This window comes from Ranitomeya variabilis, chromosome 2, assembly GCF_051348905.1.
Source record: "Ranitomeya variabilis isolate aRanVar5 chromosome 2, aRanVar5.hap1, whole genome shotgun sequence".
Classification (NCBI taxonomy): Eukaryota; Metazoa; Chordata; class Amphibia; order Anura; family Dendrobatidae; genus Ranitomeya; species Ranitomeya variabilis.
Window position 1 is genome coordinate 20,345,962 of NC_135233.1, and position 26,462 is coordinate 20,372,423.

Consider the following 26,462-nt stretch of genomic DNA (forward strand, 5'->3'; position numbering starts at 1 on the left):
TTCTTCTCTTACAGGTCGGGTTGGGGGCAGATATACAGCATTATAGAAGGCTGTATATCAGCCCTGAAAGGTGATGGCCATATTTCTTATCGGCCAAACCTGTTGACAGGTTCACTGTCATATTGTATAGGGTTAATGTCTTCAATTTATCGTAAGCCATATGGCAAGGCTCGTTAAAGAGTGGATATTGACTTTTAGCTTCCAAAAATTGGCGCTACAGTTCTAGTCCTCTTCCTGTCTGAAGAGGCAATTTGCAAATTTAATTTCCCAGAGGAGCATGCATGACTTATAAGTCTCCTCACTCTTGACATGCCAGGCTTGGCTTGTCGCTCTTCACAAGGAGAAACGTTACCCATTATGCCCCTTATTTGCACTCTAAATTTGTATTTGTACAGCACCAGTCAAAAGTTTAGACACCCCTGTTTATATAATGATTCTTTGCTCTTTTTGGAATGTGAACATTGTAGATTCAGACTGTAGGCAGCAAATCCATGAAGAGACAAATATGGAAACAAGGAGTAAAGAAACAAACCAGAATATGCCTTACACCTTAGTTTCCTCTAAGAACCCTCCTGTTACTTTGTAATGTAAGAACTTACAATAAAACAAAACTTATGAGCGTCTCTTACCGGTCACTGACACTGAAGGGGGGTGTTCGAGTCCAATCACTGTTCCACCAGGACTCTCCTGAAAGAACCCCACAGTAAAGATGTAAAACAAGGAAAAGGAATTCTGGATTATCTTACAATCAAGTGAAGGTCAAACAACAATTTGGAAGAAAAAAAAAAAGAAGGATCCCCTCATGTGGTGATCAGACAGCATTAACAATCAACCTCGTATATTACACAGCATCAGAAATGTTCCGGTTATTTCTCTGCGTGAAATGATCTTGGACTATGGTGAAGTTCTTATATTATTCAGCACTGTCACCACTTTTACAGTAAAGAAGCCTTTCGTCAACGCTAAAGATTCAGGCAGTTTGTTTTCCCTCAGAAGAAATGGGTCAAAAAAAGAGATTTCCCCAACTCTGAAAACTCACAAATTGTTCCAAGTCTTATAGATTCAGAACCTGACAGACTCCATGGTTCTAGATTATGACCGTTATTAAGAAACAGGGCGAATACATTACTATATCGTCACTGACATTTTTATGGAAATGTCAGAAATGGATTTTGTACATTGAGCTGTTTGTTCTTATTTGAAAATAAACAAGTTAGATGGAAAATTTACATTTTTCATTTAGTTGCCCAATAATTCTGCACCCAGAGAGATTCTCCTAAGAAAAAACCACACTGTGATTTTCTTAAACCTTCAAGGCTTCAGGTTTATCAACCTTTTGGACTGACAGACAGTACTGGAGATGTTCAGTATAACATGATCATCAAAAATACAAAGTGCCTCATAACTGGCATACAGTGTATGCAGCAGTGTCAGTGTGACTTTTGTGATGTATACACATCAGCCCCATGTTTCCTGTGATGTATATATAGCAGTCTCATGTATCCTGTTATGTATAAAGTACAGCCCCATATCCTATGTGATGTATATACAGCAGTCCCAGCATCTATGTGATGTGTATACAGCAGTCCCAGCGTCTCCTATATGATGTATAGACAGCAGTCCCAGCATCTCCTATATGATGTACAGACAGCAGTCCCAGCATCTCCTATATGATGTATACACAGCAGTCCCAGCGAATCCTATATGATGTATATACAGCAGTCTCGGTGTCTCCTAAGTTATGTATATACATCAGTCTCCGTGTCTCCTATCTGAGGTATATACAGCAGACAGTGCATCTCCTATGTGATGTATATACAGCAGTCTCTGCATCTCCTATGTGATGTATATACAGCAGTATCAGCGTCTCCTATGTAATGTATATACAGTAGTCTCAGCATCTGCTATATGATGCATATACAGCAGTCTCTGTGTCTCCTAAGTGATGTCTATACAGCAGTATCAGTGTCTCCTATGTAATGTATATACAGCAGTCTCAGCATCTCCTATATGATGTATATACCTTAGTATTAGTGTGTTTATTAGTATTATTTTCTGTATGCAAGACAATGGGCAAATAAATATTAATCCTGGACAACCTGTTTAATGGTCTTATCTCAAAAATAGGGGATAAGTTCATAATCACTGGGGGTTTGAATGCTGAGATCTCCATCGATCCCGAGAACTTGGGGTCATGTGAATGGAGCTGTGGTAAATCATGTGCAGATCTACCCTGCTCACACCTGAAATTGGTGGGAGTCCCAGCGGTCAGACCCCAAGTGATTGGGAAGTTATCCCCTGTAATATTGATAGGGGTAAGTTCAAAACTTGAGGAAAACTCATTTAAGGGAAATTTTTTTCTTACATTTTACCGTAAAAGAAAAAGGGCAAGGTATGTCTTGTCAGTAGAATTACATTTCCTTTTTTTATTTTACATTAATAATAATATAAGAAAAATCATCATTTTATTACTTACGTAGGTACATTTTCTATATTAGTGATCACAAATTTGGGACATGTTTTACTATTTTATAAGACTCTCGGAATAGGACGCTGCATAATAGGAGTATTATGTGAGCATTCCTTCACGTATCTATGGTGGTGATTTTACTGAAAATTATTCATGGACCTTTTTTGTTTTGTGCTCATCAGCTTTCATTAGTGTTTCTGTGTTTATTGTGTAGCCCAAGACAACTTTTCCTTTTCCAACATGGCCACAGACGCCAAAAGATTGGACAGCCCTGCTGTACGGTGGCATCTCAAATCTCAACCATTAGTGCGGAGTAAGCAGAAGCACAAGATTATGCAAGAGCCGGGTGTGAGGAACACAGAGAAGGTAGAGATGGTTTACTATAATCTCGGCCGTCCTGATCGAGCGCTGTGTATACAGGAAACACTAACAGCTCCTTCTGCTCTGGATCCAGCAATTACATTATCGCCGTGTGCTGGAAAAGAGCAGGAGCTGCAGGGTCCTAATTGCTGTTACATAAAAATAATTGATGTGGGATGGAAAAAAAATGTGCAGAAATTTAATTGTCATTTATGGTTATTACAAAAAATATGATGGAAAAAAAATGCTAAAATTTGAATATCCAAAACAAAAATGAATTTTTGAGCTCAGAAAAACAAATCTGCAAAAAAATAAAACATTTCCTGGTCGTGACCAGGTTGGGATGACAATTAGGCTTCATATTCCTCAGATCTCAATCAGACTGAATAACTATACATAGGAGAACAGGAGCTGATCTGCAGTTCTACGCAGCGGCCGCTACACATTGAACACAGCTGTGATGTCCTCACTCCATTCAATCTTTACAACCGGCCACCGCTAGAACTAATAACAGCTGATCGCTGAGGGTGCCACATATTAATATTGACCCTAAAGATAGGTAATAAAAATTATATGCCCAGACTACCCCTTTAATGCGTAGAGGATTGACAGAAATCTCATCTACCTGATGATCCGAAGGGTCAATTTCTTCATTTTTTAAACACTCCTGGGAATATAGAGGACTGGGACTTCTCTCCGGGGGATTTCTCGGACTGGATCCATCTATAGGAAATAGCCGCAGTGACTGAATACATTGTCTATATGTGATGAGCAGATGATGGGGAATCTAGACGACTCTCAGACCTGTTCTCTACAACCCAGGAAGGTCTCCTCTTACCCGGAGATGTGATGGACCGGTGATCCTCCATCATGGCGTCCTTGTACAGATCCTTGTGTCCTTCTATATACTCCCACTCCTCCATGGAGAAATAGACGGTGACGTCCTGACACCTTATAGGAACCTGACACACACAATGACCCGCCATTAGCAGACCCCTCCCCCGGCGTTATTGTATAATGTCCCAGCATTCCCGGCAGCGCTCACCTCTCCGCTCAGCAGCTCAGTGATCCTATTGGTCAGTTCTAGGATCTTCTGCTCATGTATCAGTGAATGAGGTGGAGGCTCGGTGATGTCACTCGGGGTCCTGCTCCGCCCTCCTGACACTCGGGGGGTCACACACTCCCCAGACGACGTCTTCACTACTGTGTGATCCTGTGTATGGGGAGACGCCGATCACTACACAGAGGCCAAGAATCCTTCACCTTTCCCGTCATTTCCCTACTTTATTCCTAGAGATCAGAGTGATGTGAAGATCTCACCTCTCCAGTGATCCAGTAGATAATCTCCAGGGTGAGGTCTAATATCCGAGCCGCCATGTGGTCTGTGTCCTGCTCCATCCTCGGGGGGTCACTGATGGAAAGGACCATTGTCTAATAAAGGGAAAGAGTCCTAAACATAAGGAACCTTAGAACACAAGGAGATCACTGTGGTTAAACACTTTTGAATAAATATGTTCCATAAAAGATAGTAACGAGAAAGCAAGGCCCAATGCAAAACTTTATAACAGTGCAAAACTTAAAAATCAGATCCCATATCAGACAAGTAAAATCAGGCATTCACCACTTCCCTTCTGGCTTCTTTAGTCTTTACAGCCGTGACCAAAATTTTGGGCCCCAACAAGAATCGGGGCCTTGTGTGCCATGTCCGAGAAGGCCTCATATGGCAAAACTGTAAATAACCCCTAAAGCATCATACCATAATTTACACAAACACACACATCTATACACATACCTGCAAATACAGTACTGTGCAATCTTACTCTGCAGGTGTGACAAAACACTGCAGAGTAAGAATTCTTTACAAAATATAAGTATTAATAGTTTATTTGTATCAATTAACACAATACAAAGTGAATTAAAATCGAAATCTAAATTCCATCAGTATTTGGTAACTATCCGTCGCCTCCATCATGAGTAGCTGGTGACCACACGTTGCCTCCATCATCAGTATCTGGTGACCACACGTTGCCTCCATCATCAGTATCTGGTGACCACAGGTTGCCTCCATCATCAGTATCTGGTGACCACAGGTTGCCTCCATCATCAGTATTTGGTGGTCGCCGCCATCACTTCTTCTCGTCACTTGTACACAGGTTATGGAGGATCTCGGCAGGAGTTGGTGCCAAACATCTTGGAGACCTGATCCCAGATCTTCTGTGTATCAGGCTTGTGCGGATCTTTCTGTCTCTTCCTGTGATCCCAGACAGACGGGATGATGGGAGATCAGGGATCTGTGGGGCCAAATAATCACACCCAGGAATTCTCGCTGGATGTTGGAGGTTGTTGACCAGCTGCAGAATAAATTTGGAGCCAATCAGACGCCTCGTGTTGGTGTTACATGATAGGTAAGTGTCTCTCAGTATTTGGGGTGCTTCTTTCTTACATAGTGCTCTGCAGATCGCCTCATCTACTAGTATACTTGTGACCAATAGGCTGTAATCCCAACACTGTGTCCTACATATACCTGTGTGACTAGCGTCCTATATAATCACCCCTTCCATGAATGGTCGGTTTGTGAGTGGTTGCTTCATCAGTATTTTGTACCTGTGTTGTCATCTTTACATGGGCCCGCTGCACCATGATAGTGCATTTGATTTCAGGCCTGGACAGGAAAGCACCTTTGCCTGTTTTTTCTTACTTTTTTTCCTGCTGTTGTGGTCTTTATCATAAGGGCTGTATCCAGCAATGCATCAGTGTATTGACCTGATGTTGACAAATGTGACTGACTTTTTTTCTGTGGCCTAAACCGGCTCGTGAGGCTGCAGCGTCTCCGGACTTGACTCCATCAGGAACATCGGGTACGTCGTTGGTCGGTGATTACACAGGAGCTGCAGCGTCTCTGGACTTGTCTCCATCAAGCACATCGGGGACGTCTTTGTGGTGATTACACAGGAGCTGCAAGCAGCGGATCTTGATGATTTGTACATTCAGCAGCAGACCCGCCCTCATATCATTAATAACTTCAGTGACAGTGTAAGGGAGTGACAGAGGCTGCCATGTGCCTCTCCCGCCCCTGACTGTTGGCATTGCATATATGCTGTTCCATTGAGTTTTATGAACCTTATTATATTTGCTTGATGTTATTATACTGTCGTGTACTTTACATTTACTTGGCATAGGGTTAGGGAAAGGTATGGAAGACAGAATAGAAGGGTAGTAATAGGATAGAACACTGTTGGGAATAGATTAGTGGGGCACAATAGAGATAGGAGATGAGAGTGCCAGACCAAGTATAGTTAGAATCAGGGGTTTTCCAGTTGGGAGGAGTTAGAGATGGGTGCTATTCTGACTCTTCAAGGCAGTATGAATTTCTAAGTCCTTAGCTATCAATCCCTTAGATAACTGTATGATTGTTGTACTCACATGCCAGGCTTCCTCAGACAGTGCCAACTCAGCCGTACTGACTTGTAATAAGAGTCCAGGAGAAACAGAGTTGATATTCTCTGAAATCTTGTATTAAGTACAATGCAGCAGGTGGAAAGAGTAATCCCAAACAGAGAAGTATACATGTGCATCCAAAGATGGGAACAGCAAACTGATAATGAAGAAGGGAGGGGCTAACATAATAAACTACAGGAGAGACAGGGACAAACTTCAGAGGGCAGAGCTTCTCCCTAGCAACAGCATAATTAAATGTATAACACAGAAAATACACAAGTTGTTCCCATTCATGGGACACAACAGGTGCAGTACAGAGCAGTGGGTTATAGTGGTGAGACTTCCTGCTTAGGGAGAAGTGATGCAGCAGTGAGAGAGGGCAGATGAATATCCGTGGGGGTGAGGATTGCTGAGGCAATGAGGTTCCCCAGGCTGAGCAGCTTGCGAGTGGTTACCATCTAATGAAGTAACCATTCCAAAGAGGATCCAGTGGCTATAGCCGGGACTAGGCAGAGCGGAGCGGGCCTTTTATCTTTTCCAATTGAAACTGGACAAAGGGGAATTGGTGGACCTAGGGGCACGGACGCTGCAGAAGAGAAAAGGGCTATGTGCGGGGCAGAGGCTATCGGAAGATACAGGGATACAAGTGTCTTCAGGAAGGACGTTGTCAGAGAAGGCAGGGAAAGTTCCAGGAATGTCATTGTATATGAACTGTGCTACGTCTGTATCAAGAACTTTGTTTCCAAGTAAAGTTGAACTGTTGAGTATGGACATGGAGTCTGGAGTTGTTTGTGTGAACCATGAGTCTGGAGCTGAGATTACAGAAGCAGAGGAAACCCTGGAATCTAAAGTGAGTGTTCTGCTTGATATTTGTCGCACACAACAGATGGGACTTTGTGTTTCCTTTGTGGGGTGCCAGGGTGTGGACGCGCAGCAGCTCTTCACCACAACTACCACCCCGGCCACCTTACAACAGCAGCCGAGGCCAGAGGTGCTGGGATTTCTGCACGAGGCTCAGACTCCAGACTAAATATATCCAGAGGTTTTATACATTTTGTTTCCATTTCTCCATCATTTGCAAATCACTAATGTCTCCATCCTGTGATTTGCACAATCCCATGACTTTTCCGTCTTGGTGATGTAATTTCAATGTTGAGAAGGGTATAAAATACTGCACTACACTGTATATATATATATATATATATATATATATATATATACACTGTATATCATAACACTATGTGACACATATCACCACTGCACTATAATAAACAAGGGAAGATGATCAGCGACTACAAGTCTCACATACCCGGTCGCAGCTCTGTAGATGTCTCCTCCTGGTGGATACAGGACCTGCGGTGATGTCACAGTCATATGATCAATTACACGTGAGAGACGTAGTAAATGTTAGCGTGTAGGACCTTTGATGAGATCACATGACAGGAAGTGCCACTGCTTTACTCCTCCCCTCCTCTGACTGATCACATGACCATGACATCACTAAAGGTCCTGTGGTCACTGGGATACATCAGAGAGCGTATAGGAGACGTTCGGTCTCACAACCGGTTTTCAGATCTGACCGGTGTCACTTTACACGGTGATAACTAAGGAATGTCGTTACAGCTCCAAGTGGTTCTGGGATTGTTTTTTTGGAACACGTCAGATTTCACATTAATACTAAATTTATTTAACCCTTTAGTGACGGGGCCAAGTTTGGCCTTCAATTCCCATTTTGCTAATCTGACCGGTGTCGCTTTATGAGGTAATAACGCTGGAGCGTCCACATCTCCCGGGGATCCGGAGATTATTTTTAATTTTTGTAACACATTGTACTTTACATAAGCAGGAAAATTTTGGCGACATGTTTTGTGTTTTTTTTTTTTTTTTTGCTTCTTTTTTATAAAAATATCAGAAATTTGATAAAATGGAAGAAATATGTAATATTGTAAAAAATGGGAACGTTTACACCAACAAGGTTCTTTTTGGCTGAATATAATCCGGAACTAGAAAATACCAGTGACCAACATGATGTGATGACTTTTTCCATACATCACAACCTTTGAAGAACAGAAAGAGGGATAAAGTGTGTGGAAAATGTTGTCCCTAACCAAATCCCAATCCACAACCATTTACCATTTCTTTCTCGCCTCACAGGAGTTTTTCAGAGGGGCGCTGGGGTAACACCCCAGGGTCCAGGTTGTTACAGTGGCATTGCTTTCCTCACAGGGAGAGTGATGTCACGCTTCGAAGCGAGGAAGGATCTCTTCTATCAGGAAACCACTAACATGTTCACACTCCAGGCCAGAAGGGGGAGCTCTAAACCCGGTTTAAGGGGAACTTACCTATATATACATTCTGGTCTGGAGGGAAAGTCAGAGTGAGTGCCAGATAGCAGACTGGAACAGTCTGAGGCAGAGAGATGTGTGAGGGGCCGTGCAGCCAAGAGGGTGCTGTAGCTCCTGGATAGTGATATACAAAAAGACTAACAGATTTGTAGTGAGCGAGCAGGAGAGCGAAGCACAGGAGAGTGACCACTGGGGAGGACAGCTGTGATTAGGTTACCTCCCTGCATGGCGCAGATTCCTGTAGCCGGAAGACCGAGGTTGTATCGGACTCTAGGAGGCACAGCAGAAACCGGCAGGACAGTTCGACTACACGTAACCTGTCCACCATAGTACCCTGGAGACACAGTGGCGCATAGAGCCAGGGTCGTGCTAGAGTCCCTGTGGAAAGGCTCGCGTCATCTGCCATACAGGAGGACAGAGAGAACTGTGAGGACCGTGATAGCAGCCACAGGCCGCAAGGGACTACACCAAAGTGCTGGTAGGAAGGCTTCTAACTCCACCTGGTAAAGGGGACTCTGAAGTTGCTTACAAGCTGGCCGGACCCTGTCTGTACCTGTGATCTGGTGCCTTGGACTGCGATTGCCTGAAGCCTTCAGTAAACCAGGTAAAGAGACTGCAAACCTGTGTCCTCTGTTTCTTACCACACCACCCACAATCTTCATCTACACACCGGGAGCCCTGGGGACCGAACTTCACCTGTGGGAAGGTATACCATCTTATCTGCCATAACATCACCCCAGAGGACCCCTTTAAGCAGCGTCGGTCTCCACTGACCGAATATCACAGGTGGCGTCACAAACACAAACTTTTATTACAACTCCCTTAAAAGACCTTTCCCTGTTACTTGAGTGCCCAGGGCCACGGACTGGGTCGCTGCCACCGTGACCCAGTACAGAGTACCCCTAGGCCCTGGCGGGCGACTCACTGGCAGTGAGGGACCATCAGCAGACGTCAGTCTAAGACTGCAGGACCCAAATCCAGGACTGTCCGCTGTATCCGGGACAGCTGGGACTAGAGATGAGCGGATGGATTCCCGGGTCTCTAGATCACTGGTGACTGGATGAGAGGCCGCGTATCTCTTACCTTCCAGCATCCCCGGCGTGGTTTTTCTATTAGCAAGGACTGGCACGGCATCGCTTATAATCAGGATTATTTATTGTGGTTTTCCAATGTGTCTGCAAAAATACTGTCTGTCCATAAGTTTTTGGTTAGCTGTCCAGAAAAAAAAAAAAAGAGTCAGGTGGGCAACCCTGGCGACATGCTGAGCTCACCGGTTGGCTGCAGCGCTGACGATATGTCAACACTGGAAACTATAGGAACTAGAGCAGCGCTCTCAAAAACTAAAACAGTAGTATAGGGTTTTAGGAGAGAACCAAGTGTATAACAGAAAACCCTTTAAAAAATAACCTTTATTGAAGGGGCGTGGCCTGACTGTGAAGGAGAACGGTCGCACATCTTGGAAGCTCCTGCCTGGCCCGGGATTTCTCCTCAAACTACTGGCCCCACGGTGAACGTCAGAGCTCCGGGAACAGTTGGAGACGCTCTGCCCGACCTTGTGGACATCTTTGGGTGAAAAGCATACCTCGCACCGGTGCGGGACCGACAGACCCCGGAGGAGAGGGGGTGAAGTGAGGAAGGCGCCGCCATTTTGGGCAACCCACGGACTGGCAGCAACTCCGGGAAGGTAGGAGCAGTCCCTTATCGGGCCTCCCTCCCCTGCCTCAGCCCACCGTTCACACAGCCGCTGCTTACCTACATCGGCGTCCCCTGTGGCCCGGCGTCTCGTGCGGCACGCTGAGTCGTGATTGCTGGATCCCGGCTGCCGCTCCCTGCCTGCGGCGCTTAGCAGGGGAGAAGAAGGACGTGCCTGGCGGCCGGACTGCTGGGTGGAATCATCGTCCCTAGTGGCGCCTGGTGCTTCCTCCGGCCGCACCAACGGAATAACGCGCCCCTGGGAGTGGGGTGAAGGTCCCCGGGGATTTCCCGCCAAGCCCGGCGCCATCTTAGATTCTCCATTAGGCTACGAAAGGGAAGGAGCCCTGCAGGCTGTGTATGGGTCAGGATCGCTCCCCCCCTGCGGCTCATCTTTGTGCCTCATTCCCTGCTGCCCCATACCTATAAACCCAGTATAATCCTCACAACATAATCTAGTTATGGGTTGCATTGAGGGGAAGCCTGGCATTGTGCCCTGGAACTGGCTGCATAGACATTCGGGATATGCTCCTGTGACACAAATAGGAGACCCTACTTACTGGCTTTTTCAGTACTACATGTACCATTTCTTAATACATTTCTTGGATTTTCCAGTGGTTACCAGCTTGCCGGATTTAACATAAAGATGCTGGAACAATCATTAAGTCTCTGCTGACATCTTGTGGCGAAACCTGGAATAACGCCAGATTTTCATTACTTCCATCATCCTTGGGTGCTGGGATCCGTCTTACAGGGTCTTGCCAAAAGCCCCACTGATTATTGGGAACTCGGCCCAGGGTGGGCTTGCTGATGGGGGACTAGGCTCTGTGGAGTGACTGCCCCACCCCCCATACCCCATCAACATTCTAGACACATAGTGCTTACTACAGACATCTATGGGAAAAAACAGAAAGATCCCTGAACAGAAAGCAAAATCAATTGGGGAAACTACCTCTGAGGATATGAAACACTACTTAAATTCGACTCCCCAGACTTGAAATACAAGGTCTGCAATGACATCTACTACTAATCGCGACAATTCCCCATCCGGGGAGTCATTGGGTGCACGTAGTTCGTCGGCTGACGGCTTTGAAGAAGACAACGCAGATTCGGAGGAAATGAACATCGCAGAATTAAGCAAGTACATCAAAGCTCTACCTACAAAAAAAGATCTTGAGGGATTTGCTTGCAGGCTCGAAAATTCATACAAGCAAGAAATCCACAACTTGCAGAAAGAATTTACTACACGAATAGAAGATGTGGAAAAAACTCAAGAGAACATCTTCCGAGAACTGCAAGCTCATAGAGACATCTTAATAGATCATACTCTTAAACTAGAAGATATATCATCTGGCATGGAGAATCTCGAAAATCGCAACAGACGAAATAACATCCGTATACGAGGCCTACCAGAATCTATTGGTTCCCCTGATCTGGACCGCACAGTACAAAACATCTTCTTAGACTTGTTGGACGATAAGGAGTGTAACTCTATCGAGTTTGATAGGATCCACCGCACCCTGGGTCCCAAACCCACTTCTGACACATGACCACGCGACGTCATATGCAGAATTCATTATTATAGAATTAAAGAAGCCATAATGTTGGCTGCCAGGAAAAAAGAAGTTGTCCGCTTCGAAGATCATCAAATTCTAATTCTCTCAGATCTATCCAGACGCACTTTACTACTGCGCAGAGCCCTGAAACCATTATTGGCCGAACTTAAAAAGAAAGACATCCCATACAGATGGGGGTTTCCGTTCCAATTAACGGCTTTTAAGGGAGGCAAGACGGCTTCTTTTCGAAGGCTATGTGATTTGTCTACTTTCCTGGGCACCTTCGAACTTCCTATGGTAAATCTTCCTGAGTGGCCCGTGAGCCCGATGCTTCCAGAAGCTCCACCAAAATGGCTCAAGGTTCAACAAACCAAAAAACGAGACAACAAGCGTGTCTCATCTGATCCGCCTTGAGAACTTCCTATTCTTGATGGGATGTCCCGAGGGGTGGGCTCTGCCTATTGATAGAGTGGGCTTCATACGACGACCTTTATAGCCTGGTTTCTCTTTTTTCTCTGTTATGCTAGACATGGTAGTCTGGCAATCATTGCTTAGTTTTATTTTGGTAGCACTTTATTCCTATGTTCTCAGTTTTTTTTTTTAGGTGCAGATGTTGCGGATTATGTGAAGTCAAAGGCCCGTAGCAGGAGTTCTCCTTCCAGACCCTTCCCACCCCCTTCCTCTAGGTCTTTCTCTCTTTCTTCCCCCCCCCCCCTTTTTTTGTTTTTCCTCTTCTCTTCTCTCCCTTCCCCTCATCCTTTCATCTATATGGGAGATTCGCCTGCATACACAGGCTTATACCAATATATTCCATAGCATATAAAACAGCCTCGACTTTACATTTTGGTTCCTGCACGGATAGTTAAACACCTTGTTTTCTTATACAACATATATAATTAGTAGTATTAACATGTGTCCAATTGTTATTTTTCATGTTTTCTTGGGTTGGGGGGGGGGTTCATGACTCCTCTTTGGGCTTCCTTCCCTTTGGCTGGGTTCTCGGGTAGTATGCTACCAGAACACGTCTTAGCGTTGCAAGAGTTACAGAGCCTTGGCTCCAGTGTAACTATGGATATGTTTTGCTATGTTTTGCTTTTTCTCTGTTTCTCTTCTTCTCTACTCTGCGCTCTTCCCCTTTCTTCTCCTTCCTAAATGCCTCTTCTCTATGCGGGTACCTCTCTCGGGTGGATCATCAAAAATTTGTTGCATTGCGAAGTATTCGGATTATGGGTAAAATAAAGTTTTGCTCCTTTAATGTAAAGGGGCTAAATGTTCCTGAAAAAAGGAGACAGGTCCTGTACACAAGCCATAAACAGCAAGTTTCGGTTTTAATGCTCCAGGAGACCCATTTTAAAACTGGGGCCGTCCCTCCATGTATCTCAAAATATTATCCCAAATGGTACCACAGTTCAAATCCGCATGCCAAATCTAAGGGGGTTTCGATAGCTTTTCATAAAAATGTTATGCCTGAAGTGCTGAGTTCCTTATTAGACCCAGATGGTAGATATGTGTTTCTAAATATTTCCTGTGATGCACGCCAATTGGTCTTAGCTAATGTTTATTTTCCGAACCAAGGTCAGCAGAGCTTCAGTGCGGAGTGTGGGAGGCGCCTCGGGGAATTTGCTGGCTCCTCTCCTGTGATACTGGGGGGCGATTTCAACATTCCCATGAACCCAGTGGTAGACGTCTCTTCGAGTAAGACTTCTTACTCACTTTCCTCTATTGCTCGTATTAGGAAACAAGTGCGCGACATGAGACTAGTAGACGTATGGAGGGTACTTCATCCTGGCACAAGAGATTACAGGTTTTTTTCACAAGTACACAATACTTATAGCAGAATTATTTTTTTATCTCACATAACCTGCTGGATCTTCCAGTGGAAGCAGGGGTGGGTTCGATTCTGTGGTCGGACCATGCTCCGATATATCTCTCAATTCTGCTTCATTCTAACATAAAACCGGGATTTTCATGGCGTCTAAATGAGAACTTACTCCAGGACACACTATGCAAAGCTGATGTGGTAATAACGATCTCTAACTTTGTAACAGACCATGGGGGAGATACCACATCTCCTCCTATGAAATGGGAGGCTTTAAAAAGTGTGATACGAGGAGTTCTCATCTCGCATGGTGCACGCCTGAAGAGGGAGAGGGTTGCGGAAATAATCAAACTATGAGACCAAATTCATAAATTAGAAACGCAACATAAAAGAGATCTCAATGATGTTACGTTCGCACAGCTGTCTACAGCAAGGCAAAAGTTGCTCGCTTTACTGGATCAAAAATCACGCTACCTTAGAGAAAGGCTCCGAAGTCGCTTTTATCAATTTGGAAACAGAAGCGGCAAGATTCTAGCTATTCTATATTAATCCACGCGGCCCAAATACATTTATTCCCTTTATTAATAACGGGAGGGGGGAAAAGATACACAATACCAGGGATATCATTTCGAGCTTTAGTGCTTATTATAAAGACTTATACAACATAGATGGCCACTATAAAGATATGTCCACATCCTCACTCCATAACAAAATTAATACATATCTACATCAAAATAATATACCCCTCCTACCGGAAGATAAGGTCCTGGATCTAGAAAGGGAGTTTACATTGGAGGAGGTAACGGAAACTATCAAAGATCTAAAGCAGGGGAAAAGCCCGGGTCCTGATGGGTACTCAGCGGGTTTTTATAAATCATTCTCCACATCATTGAGCCCGATCTTAATTGAAATGTGCAATTCTGTTTCTTCTGGCGGTTCCTTTCCCCCTCAGGCTCTAGCTGCCCAAATCACGGTCTTACCAAAACCAGATAAGGATCCCTCGTTGTGTAATAATTACCGTCCAATATCCCTAATAAATTTAGACGTAAAAATTTATGCAAAAATGATTGCAAATAGGTTGAGTCCCCTCCTCCCAAATGTGATAAATCAAGATCAGGTGGGTTTTGTCCCGGGCAGGGAGGCGCGGGATAACACCATACGGACAATCTCTTTAACCCCTTCACCCCCGGAGCTTTTTCCGTTTTTCCGTTTTCGTTTTTCGCTCCCCTCCTTCCCAGAGCCATAACTTTTTTATTTTTCCGTCAATTTGGCCATGTGAGGGCTTATTTTTTGCGGGACGAGTTGTACTTTTGAACGACATCATTGGTTTTAGCATGTCGTGTACTAGAAAACGGGAAAAAAATTCCAAGTGCAGTGAAATTGCAAAAAAAGTGCAATCCCACACTTGTTTTTTGCTTGCCTATTTTGCTAGGTTCACTAAATGCTAAAACTGACCTGCCATTATGATTCTCCAGGTCACTACGAGTTCATAGACACCTAACATGACTAGGTTATTTTTCACCTAAGTGGTGAAAAAAAATTCCAAACTTTGCAAAAAACAAAACAAAACAAAATTGCGCCATTTTCCGATACTCGTAGCGTCTCCATTTTTCGTGATCTGGGGTCAGGTGAGGGCTTATTTTTTGCGTGCCGAGCTGGCGTTTTTAATGATAGCATTTTGGTGTAGATACGTTCTTTTGATCGCCCGTTATTGCATTTTAATGCAATGTCGTGGCGACCAAAAAAACGTAAATCTGGCGTTTCGAATTTTTTTCTCATTACGCCATTTAGCGATCAGGTTAATGCTTTTTTTTAATTGATAGATCGGGCGATTCTGAACGCGGCGATACCAAATATGTGTAGGTTTTTGGTTTTTTTTATTGATTTATTTTGATTGGGGCGAAAGGGGGGTGATTTAAACTTTTATGTTTTTATTATTTTTTTCACATTTTTAAAAACTTTTTTTTTTTACTTTTGCCATGCTTCTATAGCCTCCAGGGGAGGCTAGAAGCAGGCACAGCCCGATCGGCTCTGCTACATAACAGCGATCATCAGATCGCTGTTATGTAGCTAAAATGCAGGTGTGCTGTGAGCGCCGACCACAGGGGGGCGCTCACAGCCACCGGCAATCAGTAACCATAGAGGTCTCAAGGACCTCTATGGTTACAATGGAGGAGCATCGCCGACCCCCGATCATGTGACAGGGGTCGGCGATGCGCTCATATCCGGCCGCACGGCCGGATGCGGTAGTTAAATGCCGCTGTCTGCGCTTGACAGCGGCATTTAACTAGTTAATAGCGGCGGGTGATCGCGATTTCACCCGCCGCTATTGCGCGCACATGTCAGCTGTAAAAAACAGCTGACATGTCGCGACTTTGATGTGCGCTCACCGCCGGAGCGCACATCAAAGCGGGGGTCCCGACATGTGACGTACTATACCGTCACATGTCGGGAAGGGGTTAATAGACAGGGCGGGGCGGGAGGGAGGAGATCCTATGTGCATTCTGTCGATTGATGCCGAAAAGGCCTTCGACCGGGTGCACTGGGAGTTTTTATTCCAGGCCTTGAGGGGGATTGGTTTGGGGGAAAATATGTTGCATAGAATTGAAGCCCTGTATGCTTCCTCTAGCGCCCAGGTAAAAGTAAACGGCGCCCTTTCGGACGCGTTTGCAATTAGAAATGGCACGAGGCAGGGGTGCCCGCTTTCCCCTCTCTTGTACATCCTGTCGATGGAATATTTGGCCACCGCCATACGCAATAACCCCTCTATCAGAGGAATTAAACTAAGATCAGAGGAGCACAAGTTGGCGCTTTTTGCCGACGATATCCTTTTATATATTACTTCCCCTATAACTAGTATACCCAATATCATATCAGAATTAACGAAATTCGGACATCTAAGCAATTTCAAAATTAATTCCCATAAATCTATGGTCTTAAATATATCTTTACCACTATCTGAGGTGGGCCGGTTACGCGCCTCCTTCCCGTTTGGGTGGCGCCTCAAATCACTTCCGTATTTAGGGGTCAGGATAACAGCTAAAACCTCCGGATTGTATGACGCAAACTTTAAAACGGCTTTACAAAAAGCGGAGCTGGACTTGGAGAGATGGCATAAACTTCAACTGTCCTGGTTTGGTAGAGTCAACGTAATCAAAATGGACTTATTGCCACGTCTTTTATATTATTTCCAGACAATCCCGTTATACCTTCCTGCTTCCTTCTTCTCGCGACTTAAGAAAGCGGTCATCCGACTGGTCTGGTCCCACACCAGATCACGAATAACATATTTTGTAGTAAACAGATCCAAGAAAACGGGGGGAATTGGCCTACCGGATTTCCTAGTCTATAGCCGTGCCTCAATCGGTACCTGCATTTTAGACTTAAGGTACCTTCACACTAAGCGACGCTGCAGCGTCGCTGTGTGGTCGCTGGAGAGCTGTCACACAGACAGCTCTCCAGCGACCGACTATGCCGAAGTCCCCGGGTAACCAGGGTAAACATCGGGTTACTAAGCGCAGGGCCGCGCTTAGTAACCCGATGTTTACCCTGGTTACCAGTGTAAATGTAAAAAAAACCGAACAGTACATACTTACATTCCGGTGTCCGTAACGTCCCCCGGCGTCTGCTTCCTGCACTGACTGGGAGTGCCGGCCGTAAGGCACAGCACAGCGGTGACGTCACCGCTGTGCTCTGCTTTTACTTTACGGCCAGCGCTCACAGTCAGTGCGGGAAGCGGACGGCGGGGGACGTGTGACAGACACCGGAATGTGAGTATGTACTGTTTTTGTTTTTTTTACATTTACAATGGTAACCAGGGTAAACATCGGGTTACTAAGTGCGGCCCTGCGCTTAGTAACCCAATATTTGCCCTGGTTACCATTGTAAAACATCGCTGGCATCGTTGCTTTTGCTGTCAAACACGACGATACACGGCGATCTGACGACCAAATAAAGTTCTGGACTTTCAGCAATGACCAGCGATATCACAGCGGGATCCAGATCGCTGCTGTGTGTCAAAAACAACGATATCGCTATCCAGGACGCTGCAACGTCACGGATCGCTGTCGTTATCGTTGCAAAGTCGCTTAGTGTGAAGGTACCTTTATACCATAGCAGAAATAATAAGAAGTGGGTTGGCCTGGAGGGTGATCTTGTTGGCGGGGATCCTCAGGCAATACTATGGAACACAGGAGGGGGGGTCTGGCCTTCCCTTCATGACTAGGAACATGCTCCTGCTTATCCGGCAGAGTGGCAGGAACATAATAACCTCTACAGCCCCGGGACCACTAACCCCAATTTATGATAATCCTCACTTCCCTGCAGGACTCCGTAGGGAAACCTTCCTGAGTAAGAACAGGGCTTCAAAGCCCATTATATTTGACTTCATAAACCAGACGGGTATTAAGCCCCTACACGAAATAAACCGGGGGGGAACCTCCTGAGGGCTCTTGGTTCTTCTATGAGCAGTTAAAAAGCTTCATAAGCACGACATTCAAACACAACAAGTCCATGGGGGCGCTGACCCCTTTCGAGAAAATATGTCTTGCTAAGGAGACCCCGGTCCACAAGGTCTCCTTGTTATATAACCTTTTTCAGGAGAGTCAAACTCCAACATATGATTTTCCAACGTTTTTTTCGAGATGGGAGAGTGACTTGGGAATATCATTGTCTCAAGAGGAGAGGGACAAGATTTTATTGTTTACTTTTAGGACCTCGTTGTCTACTGTATCACAGGAGAGGAGCTACAAGGTTCTGTCGAGGTGGTATAGATGCCCTTGCCAGGTTCATGCTATGTTCCCGGTGATCCCGGATGTCTGTTGGAGATGTGCAACAGAAAAGGGGACATATGTTCATATCTGGTGGGAATGCCCGCCCATAAAGAAATTTTGGATGTTGGTCTTTGATCTTCATAATAAATTATCCATCCGCAAAATACAACCCACGGTGGAACTAGCCCTTTTGTCTCTGTGTGACCTATCGATCTCTGGGTTTAAGAGGAGTCTTCTCAGACATTTTCTTACGGCTGTCAGGAACTTGATTCCCCGATATTGGAAGCAGGATCGCTACCCCTCATGCTCCGATTTTGTTGCAGAATTAAACAACATATACAGAATGGAACAATTGATAAGCCAATCCACTGGGGATTCTGAGAAATTTTATAACATTTGGGCTCCATGGATTGTATTCAGGGAGACCCCTGAGCTGGACGTGTGGCTGTCCAGATCCTAACCTAACCTACATCTGAAACCGCTCTAGATGCGTTCACAAAAGGGATGCTGCCCCTCTACCCTAACCTACTATTATGGCTTAAAACCAATGTCAGCAGCAGATTATCTCCCCCCTCTACTAAACCACCCCACAGAAGCCACAGTAGGTGAGCGACGAGTGGAGTCGACCATCAGTGGTTCCCCTATTTTACCAAATATGCGGCCACAAGATAGCCCCGACCCAGACATGTGGGAAGCTTTTAAGGCCCGTATTAGCAACGTTCCAACTAAAGAAGAACTTGAGGGCTTTATCTCCAGGGTGGAGAACTCCTTTAAAGCTGAAACTATGGCCCTGAGAGGGGACGTCTCAGCTCTGGCGGGCAGAGTCACACTTACTGACACTACTGTGGAAAATCTCTCCAACAAGATCCTAGCCCTTGAGGATAAACTGTCAGCCCAGATGTCCACCTTTGAGAGCTTTCTAGATCATATGGAGGACTTGGAGAATCGGGAGAGAAGGCAAAATCTGAGAGTGAGGGGTCTACCGGAATCAGTCCAAACCAGTGACCTAACTGCGACTCTTCAAACTCTGTTCAACTCCATTAGGAACACTGCCCCAGAGTTGGGTATTGAATTTGACAGAGCTCATAGGTCGCTGGGTCCTCCCCCTGAGGATGGAGGTCTGCCTAGAGACGTGATTTGTCGTTTTCATAGGTACCAAGTTAAGGAAGAAATCCTCAACTGTTCCAGAAAGACCCAGGAGATCCGATTCCAAGATTACCAATTACAGTTCCTCTCGGATCTGTCACGGAGAACCCTCCAAAAGAGGAGAGCTCTGCGACCTCTACTTAACCTCCTTCGCCAGAGCCAGATCCCCTATTCTTGGGGATATCCGTTCTGCCTTCAGGTTCGGCGGGGAACCCAGATGGTGTCCTTATCTCACCCCAGGGAGCATCGTTCATTTCTCTCCCTCTTGAACCTCGAGGATCCGGGCTTACAATTCCCTGACTGGCCTTATTCCGTTGGTCAGGATATGGGCCCTATGCCACAGCGCCGAAAGAGGGAGCGTCGTAACCGTGGAAGAGGCCGCACTAGTTCTCGTGGTAGAGGACAGAACTGTAATGATGTATCTGAAGACGGCTGATTTGCAAGCGTCCAGTATTTTTGGTTCAGTCGGTTGTAGACCTTTAGGTCTTTGGTCTAGCTTTAGGCAGTAATGGCCGTGTTGATGATATATGCTTTGCTCTTTTCCCTTGGTCATTTTCCCTTCCCTCTCCACTATTCCATTCTCTTCCTTCCCCCTTCTTATTCTTCCCCCTCCCTCTCCTCTCCTTTGATTACCCCTTCCCCCCCCCTTTTTTTCTTCTCCCTTTCCCTCCCCCTCTGGTGGTTCGGTTGTACTGGGTAATTTTGTGTATTTTTTTTGTCTCAGGGATGTTCGCCGGGGAACATGGTGTGTTATACAGCTATATTGTTTATCGAACTCGTCGGTATACGATTTATTTTGTTATATATTGTTTTGACTTTCTTCCTTTCTTCAGTGGAAAGGACACGACCCGTTAAGGGGTTATACGGTTGGTCCAAACCGTGATATTCGTGAAACGACTATACCCCATATCTTAAGTAAGAGTTTTTAATTTTCAGCTCCCCCGGGGGTACAATTTTCTGCTACATTCCTTTTTTCTTCTATATTTGCCTACTCTTTTTCTCTTCTTTTTCTTCTAATTTGCTGCGTCTTGTTTTCTGTTCTCATCTCTCAGGTGGCAGGATAACCCCCTTTTTGGGGCCTAACGGTTGGGTACTCGACATTCTATTGAAAAATGGGTTCCTTAAAATTTGGTTCCCTAAATGTACGGGGATTCAATACTCCCCAAAAACGAAGCCACGTACTTACAGATATGCACAAGCTAGGGGTTCAGATACTTTTTCTTCAAGAAACTCATTTTATAGCTGACCGGATACCAGTTGTCGGGGGTAAACTTTATGATAGATGGTCCCATAGTTCCAACCCCGATTCGAGGACAAAAGGTGTCTCAATAGCCTTTTGTGAGAATTTAAATATCATATTGATAGACAAGGTCATAGATGAAGGGGGACGCTATATTTTTATGAAAGTTAAAGTTGCTGAACGGATCCTGACCCTAGTTAACTGGTATCTCCTGAACCGGGAACAGCCTAAGGTCTGTAAGTCTCTATTGTTAAAATTGTCTTCTTTTGCGGAGGGCCAGGTTGTGATAGGTGGTGATTTTAACTTTGTCTTTGATCCCAAACTAGAGACCTCCTCTGGTCGGGGGGTGGTCCCATCGAGAAAGGTGAGAGCCCTACAAAAATTCTTACTTAAACTTCATCTGATAGATGTTTGGAGAATCCTCAATCCTAGAGGTAAGGATTATACTTTCTATTCTACTCCACATAACTCCTACAGCAGAATTGACCTTTTTCTGGTCAGCAGGGGGGTTTTATCTTGGAGACCTGATGCCAAGATTGGTAATATGGTTCAGTCGGATCATTGCCCTATTTTTCTGTCCTTGGAGATACCCGGGCTGGCTATGAAAAAATTCTCATGGAAATTGAATGGCAACCTTTTACGAGACACCACCTGTTTGAGTGATTTGAAATCTGACATTGCAGCGTTTGCCCATACTCATGCGTCAGATCCCACACCTCAGGCAATTAAATGGGAAGCACTGAAGTGCATCATGAGAGGCACCTTAATCAAACATGGGGCTAGAATCAAAAAACTTCAGACTGAGGAAATAGACGCTTTGCTGTCACAAATTCAGACCCTGGAAAGCAGGCATAAGAATTCGAGGTCCTCTGTGACTTTGGTCGAGCTCACTACAAAAAGGCTTGAACTTAAAGGCCTGCTGGATAGACGGTTTATGGGTGACAAGGAAAGAACTAAAGGGTTTTTCTACAAACGAGCTGTTTGTGGGCGCCCTCTAGCACGACTGCTTCATCCCAGATCGGGTCCCACCCTTATCTCATCACTCAAAAATGATAAGGGCCAACTGGTCCATAGTAATGAGGAGATCCTAGAGGTCTTTCAAAAGTTCTATAAATCCCTATACAACATTAGGGGCAGGTTCGCTGATTTGGATCCCACCACGTTGAAAAATAAAATAAAATCTTATATGAATAGGATCAAGGTCCCGTCCCTCCTTGAGGCGGATTTGGCGGTCCTGGAAAAGGACGTAACCCCTGAGGAGCTGGCAGAAGCTGTTAAATCTACGTCCACCTCTAAATGTCCTGGGCCGGATGGGTTCACTCCCTTTTTCTATAAATCCCTTCTATCTGACTTGCTTCCCCAAATGGTCCTCACCTTTAATGCGATTTCTGAGGAGAATAGTTTCACCCCCCAGTCCCTAGAGGCTCATATTTCTGTTCTGCCAAAGCCTAATAAGGATCCCCTGCTGGCTGGGAGTTATAGGCCAATCTCCCTGATCAACGTCGATGTAAAATTATTTGCTAAGGTACTGGCTGACAGATTGTCGGGACTTCTCCCATCTATTATCGACCTTGATCAGGTGGGCTTTGTCAAGGGCCGGGAGGCGCGGGACAGCATTATCAGGTCTCTTCTCCTTATTGAGAGGACCAAGATGCAAAAGTCCCCTCTTTGTCTTCTGTCGATCGAAGCGGAAAAGGCCTTTGATAGAGTCCATTGGGACTTTCTACGGGAGACCCTGACCCATATTGGCTTACAATCCAATTTCCTGGGGAAAATTATGTCATTATATTCAAAACCCTCAGCTCGTGTTAGAGTCAATGGATCCTTGTCCGATCGTTTTTATATCCAGAACGGTACTAGACAAGGCTGCCCGTTGTCGCCCCTATTATACGTTTTAGTTATTGAGCATTTGGCTAAGGCTATCCGAATTAATGACAGTATCTCAGGGATTCAGGTTGGAAACTCTAACCATAAAACGGCCCTATTTGCTGATGACATCCTCCTCTTCGTCTCTGACCCAGTCATCTCTTTTCCAGTGCTTATGAAGGAGTTCGAATCCTTCGGGGATTTAAGCAACTTCAAGATTAATTACTCCAAAACTGAGGTCCTAAACATTTCTCTATCTTCTTCCGTGGTGGCTTCCTTGAAGCAGACCTTCCCCTTTAGATGGCAACAGGATCAGATTTCATATCTCGGGGTGAACCTCACCTCAGATCCTCTTCAATTATTTTCTTTGAATCATCAGGTCATTTTGAACAGGGTAGGATCCCTTCTGGAGTCTTACGGCCCATTGAGGCTGTCGTGGCTCGGTAGGATTCAGGTGGTTAAGATGGATATCCTGCCGAGATTTCTTTATATCTTTCAGGCGATTCCCATTTGGCCACATAAATCGTTTTTTATTAACATACAGTCCTTGATTTCCCGTTTTATCTGGAAGGGGAAAACACCGAGGGTGAGTTACAAGGTTTTATCTAGCCCACGCCAGTTTGGTGGGGTGGGTCTACCCAACCTCCGAAACTATTGCAGGGCGGCCATATTAGTTCGCCTCTTGGACTGGAAATATAAAATTAAATTTAAAAAATGGGTAGAGTTGGAACAAGAATGGTCCGATTTGCCTCTTCATTATCTACAGTGGATCCCAAAGCAATATGCTCTTCAACGGGGGAGATTTTCCTTCCTAACCTCAGAGGCTATGAGGGCATGGCACTGCAGTGGTGTGAAGGGGTCCGCTCCTCCTGGGGCCAGCCTTCTTACACCTATTTTTTGCAACCCGGCATTTCCTCCGGGCATTCACAGGAAAGCCTTCATGGGATGGAAATACGAGGATGACATACGGGTTGGTGATCTCTTACAGCGTGGAGAGATTCCCACCCTCTGTTCCCTCCAAACTCAATCTCCCTCCACTAAACTTCTTTGGTGGGAGTATTTGCAGGTCCGGTCCTTCCTGGCCTCTTTGAATTTGCCAAGGGGCTCGAACTGTGAACTCTCTCCCTTGGAACTGTTGTTTGCCGGTGGAGACGCCCCGAGCAGGGGAATCTCTTCCCTCTACTCAATTTTTTCAACACCTGTCTCTGACGCAAGGCTCTATTTCCAGTCTGCTTGGGAGAGGGATTTGGGGCAGACTTTGTCGGATGAGGAATGGGAGCGTTGCTTCCTGATGAACCATAAACTCCCGAGTTCCAATGAGGCCTCGGAGAAGGGCTATAAACTGCAATATAGGTGGTACCTCACTCCTGACAGGTTACACAAATTTTCTCCCTCAATTTCAAGCTGCTGCTGGAGGTGTGGAAATGGCATTGGCTCCCTTTTGCATATCTGGTGGGGCTGCCCCTTGATTAGAACATTCTGGGACCAAGTGTTCCGAAATTATGGTTTGATCACAGGCAAGCACATCACCGGTACTCCGGAGATGGCATTGCTATCCATGATTCCCGATTCGGTGGGATCCCAAAAAAAGGACATCCTTAAATTCTGCCTAGCGGTTGCTAGGACGGTGATCCCCCGCCGATGGCGAGACCCGGTTCCCCCCGATATTGTGGAGTGGTTTTCAGAATTTGAAACCATCTTTAGGATGGAGGAAATTAATGCAGACCTTTCACAGACAAGGGTCTCCTTTTTAAGTATCTGGACTGAATGGATTCTATTTAAAGATTCTGCTCGTTTCCCTGACCTGTTTACCTGAATACACCTGTCTATTTTACAGTCGATTACTAAGCTACTCTTCTTTTCTTTTCGTGTTCTAACTCTATATTTCTTTTCTTGAGCCCCGCCTACTTGGGCTCCCCCCTCTATTTTCTCCTCTTTCTATCTCCCCCCTGGGTGAGCTGTTCACCTTCCACCAGTTCGGTGTGATAGGTCTGTACCATGATTTACCAGTTACTTATATATAATATCTTTAATAAAAATTATATTTACCCCCCCAAAAAAACAATGTCAGCGATATACTGACTTTTCCATCGCCGCAGGGGGTTTGGGGTCCACCCGGGGGAGGTGTTGCATTTCCCGTTCTTATCATACCCTCCCATTTCTACCCGCATTTCCTTCTTTTTTCCTCCCTTTTTCCTTTCTTTAACTTTCTCTCTTTCTCACTATCTTTTCTACTTAGTGACTTTCTCTACTAAAATAAATGACTAAATATAGTTAGTAATGCACAATTTCTTTAGTTGTTGTTTATATGTTTCATAATGAAAGATATTATTGCTAAATCGAAAGTGATATCATTGGCGTTGGCCAATAGCACCCGGAAACCGCTGGGACTTTCCCTTCTTGTCTGAATTATGGGTTGTATCCTATTGATTTTAACAAATGTGTTTCAGCGTTGTTCCATTTCTGTATTGCTCATTTGCTTCAATAAACTTGATTTATACAAAAAATAACCTTTATTAATTTCGTAAAAAAATCAAAAAATACCACTATTATTTCTTAAAAAAGGAGTTGGTGCAGGGTCTTGAAGCAATAGTCCCATGGAAGTTATCGACCGGGATATGCAACAATGGAACAATAAATTTAAAAAAATGTCATAAATAGGAAGAGTCTAGGGAAGATAGAATGTGCGTGACCCAAAGGATGACCCTTCCTGACAGTGGAGGTTGGCACCCTGGGTAGCTAAGGGGCGCCCCTGCTCCACGTTGACTGACCCTCCCTGACTCTCACCAAGACTCTAACAAAGCCACCAAAGAACCAATAAAGTGCTAGAGGGCAAAACAACTTGTCTGATTATTGGTGCCTGATAAATACTGAGCTGTGCAGACAATAAAGCTCAGTATTTTGGAGACATGCAGAGTAAATATACTGTGTGATATATATATATATATATATATATATATATATATATATATATATATATATATATATATATATATATACACACACACACACACTGCTCAAAAAAATGGGAACACTTAAACAACAGAATATAACTCCAGGTAAATCAAACTTCTGTGAAATCAAGCTGTCCATTTAGGAAGCAACACTGATTGACAATTAATTTCACCTGCTGTTGTGCAAATGGATTAGACAACAGATGGAAATTATTTGCAATTATCAAGACACCCTCAATAAAGGAGTGGTTCTGCAGGTGGGGACCACAGACCACATCTCAGTACAAATGCTTTCTGGCTGATGTTTTGGTCACTTTTGAATGTTGGTTGTGCTTTCACACTTGTGGTAGCATGAGATGGACTCTATAACCCACACAAGTGGCTCAGGAAGTGCAGCTCATCCAGGATGGCACATCAATGCGAGCTGTGGCAAGGTTTGCTGTGTCTGTCAGCATAGTGTCCAGAGGCACACCAGGAGACGAGGAGGGGGCTGGAGGAGGGCAACAACCCAGCAGCAGGACCGCTACCTCAGCCTTTGTGCAAGGAGGAACAGGAAGAGCAGTTAGAGCCCTGCAAAATGACCTCCAGCAGGCCACAAATGTGCATGTGTTTGCACAAACGGCTAGAAACCGACTCCATGAGGATGGTCTGACTGAACGACGTCCACAAATAGGGGTTGTGCTCACAGCCCAACACCATGCAGGACGATTGGCATTTGCACAGAACACCAGAATTGGCAAATTCACCAGTGGCACCCTGTGTTCTTCACAGATGGAAGCAGGTTCACACTGAGCACATGTGATA

The 26,462-nt window shown here is 45.0% G+C and overlaps 1 protein-coding gene across 1 annotated transcript in view; it reads right to left on the reverse strand.

Annotated features, from left to right (window-relative positions):
- LOC143803642 (uncharacterized) overlaps positions 1-26,462 on the reverse strand; it is a 239,484-nt gene that overhangs the window by 43,973 nt on the left and 169,049 nt on the right. Inside the window, 6 exon segments of the mRNA XM_077281424.1 lie at positions 630-687; positions 3,456-3,553; positions 3,669-3,792; positions 3,876-4,043; positions 4,151-4,261; positions 7,578-7,644. Of these exon segments, the coding sequence (XP_077137539.1) occupies positions 630-687; positions 3,456-3,553; positions 3,669-3,792; positions 3,876-4,043; positions 4,151-4,261; positions 7,578-7,644 (626 nt within the window).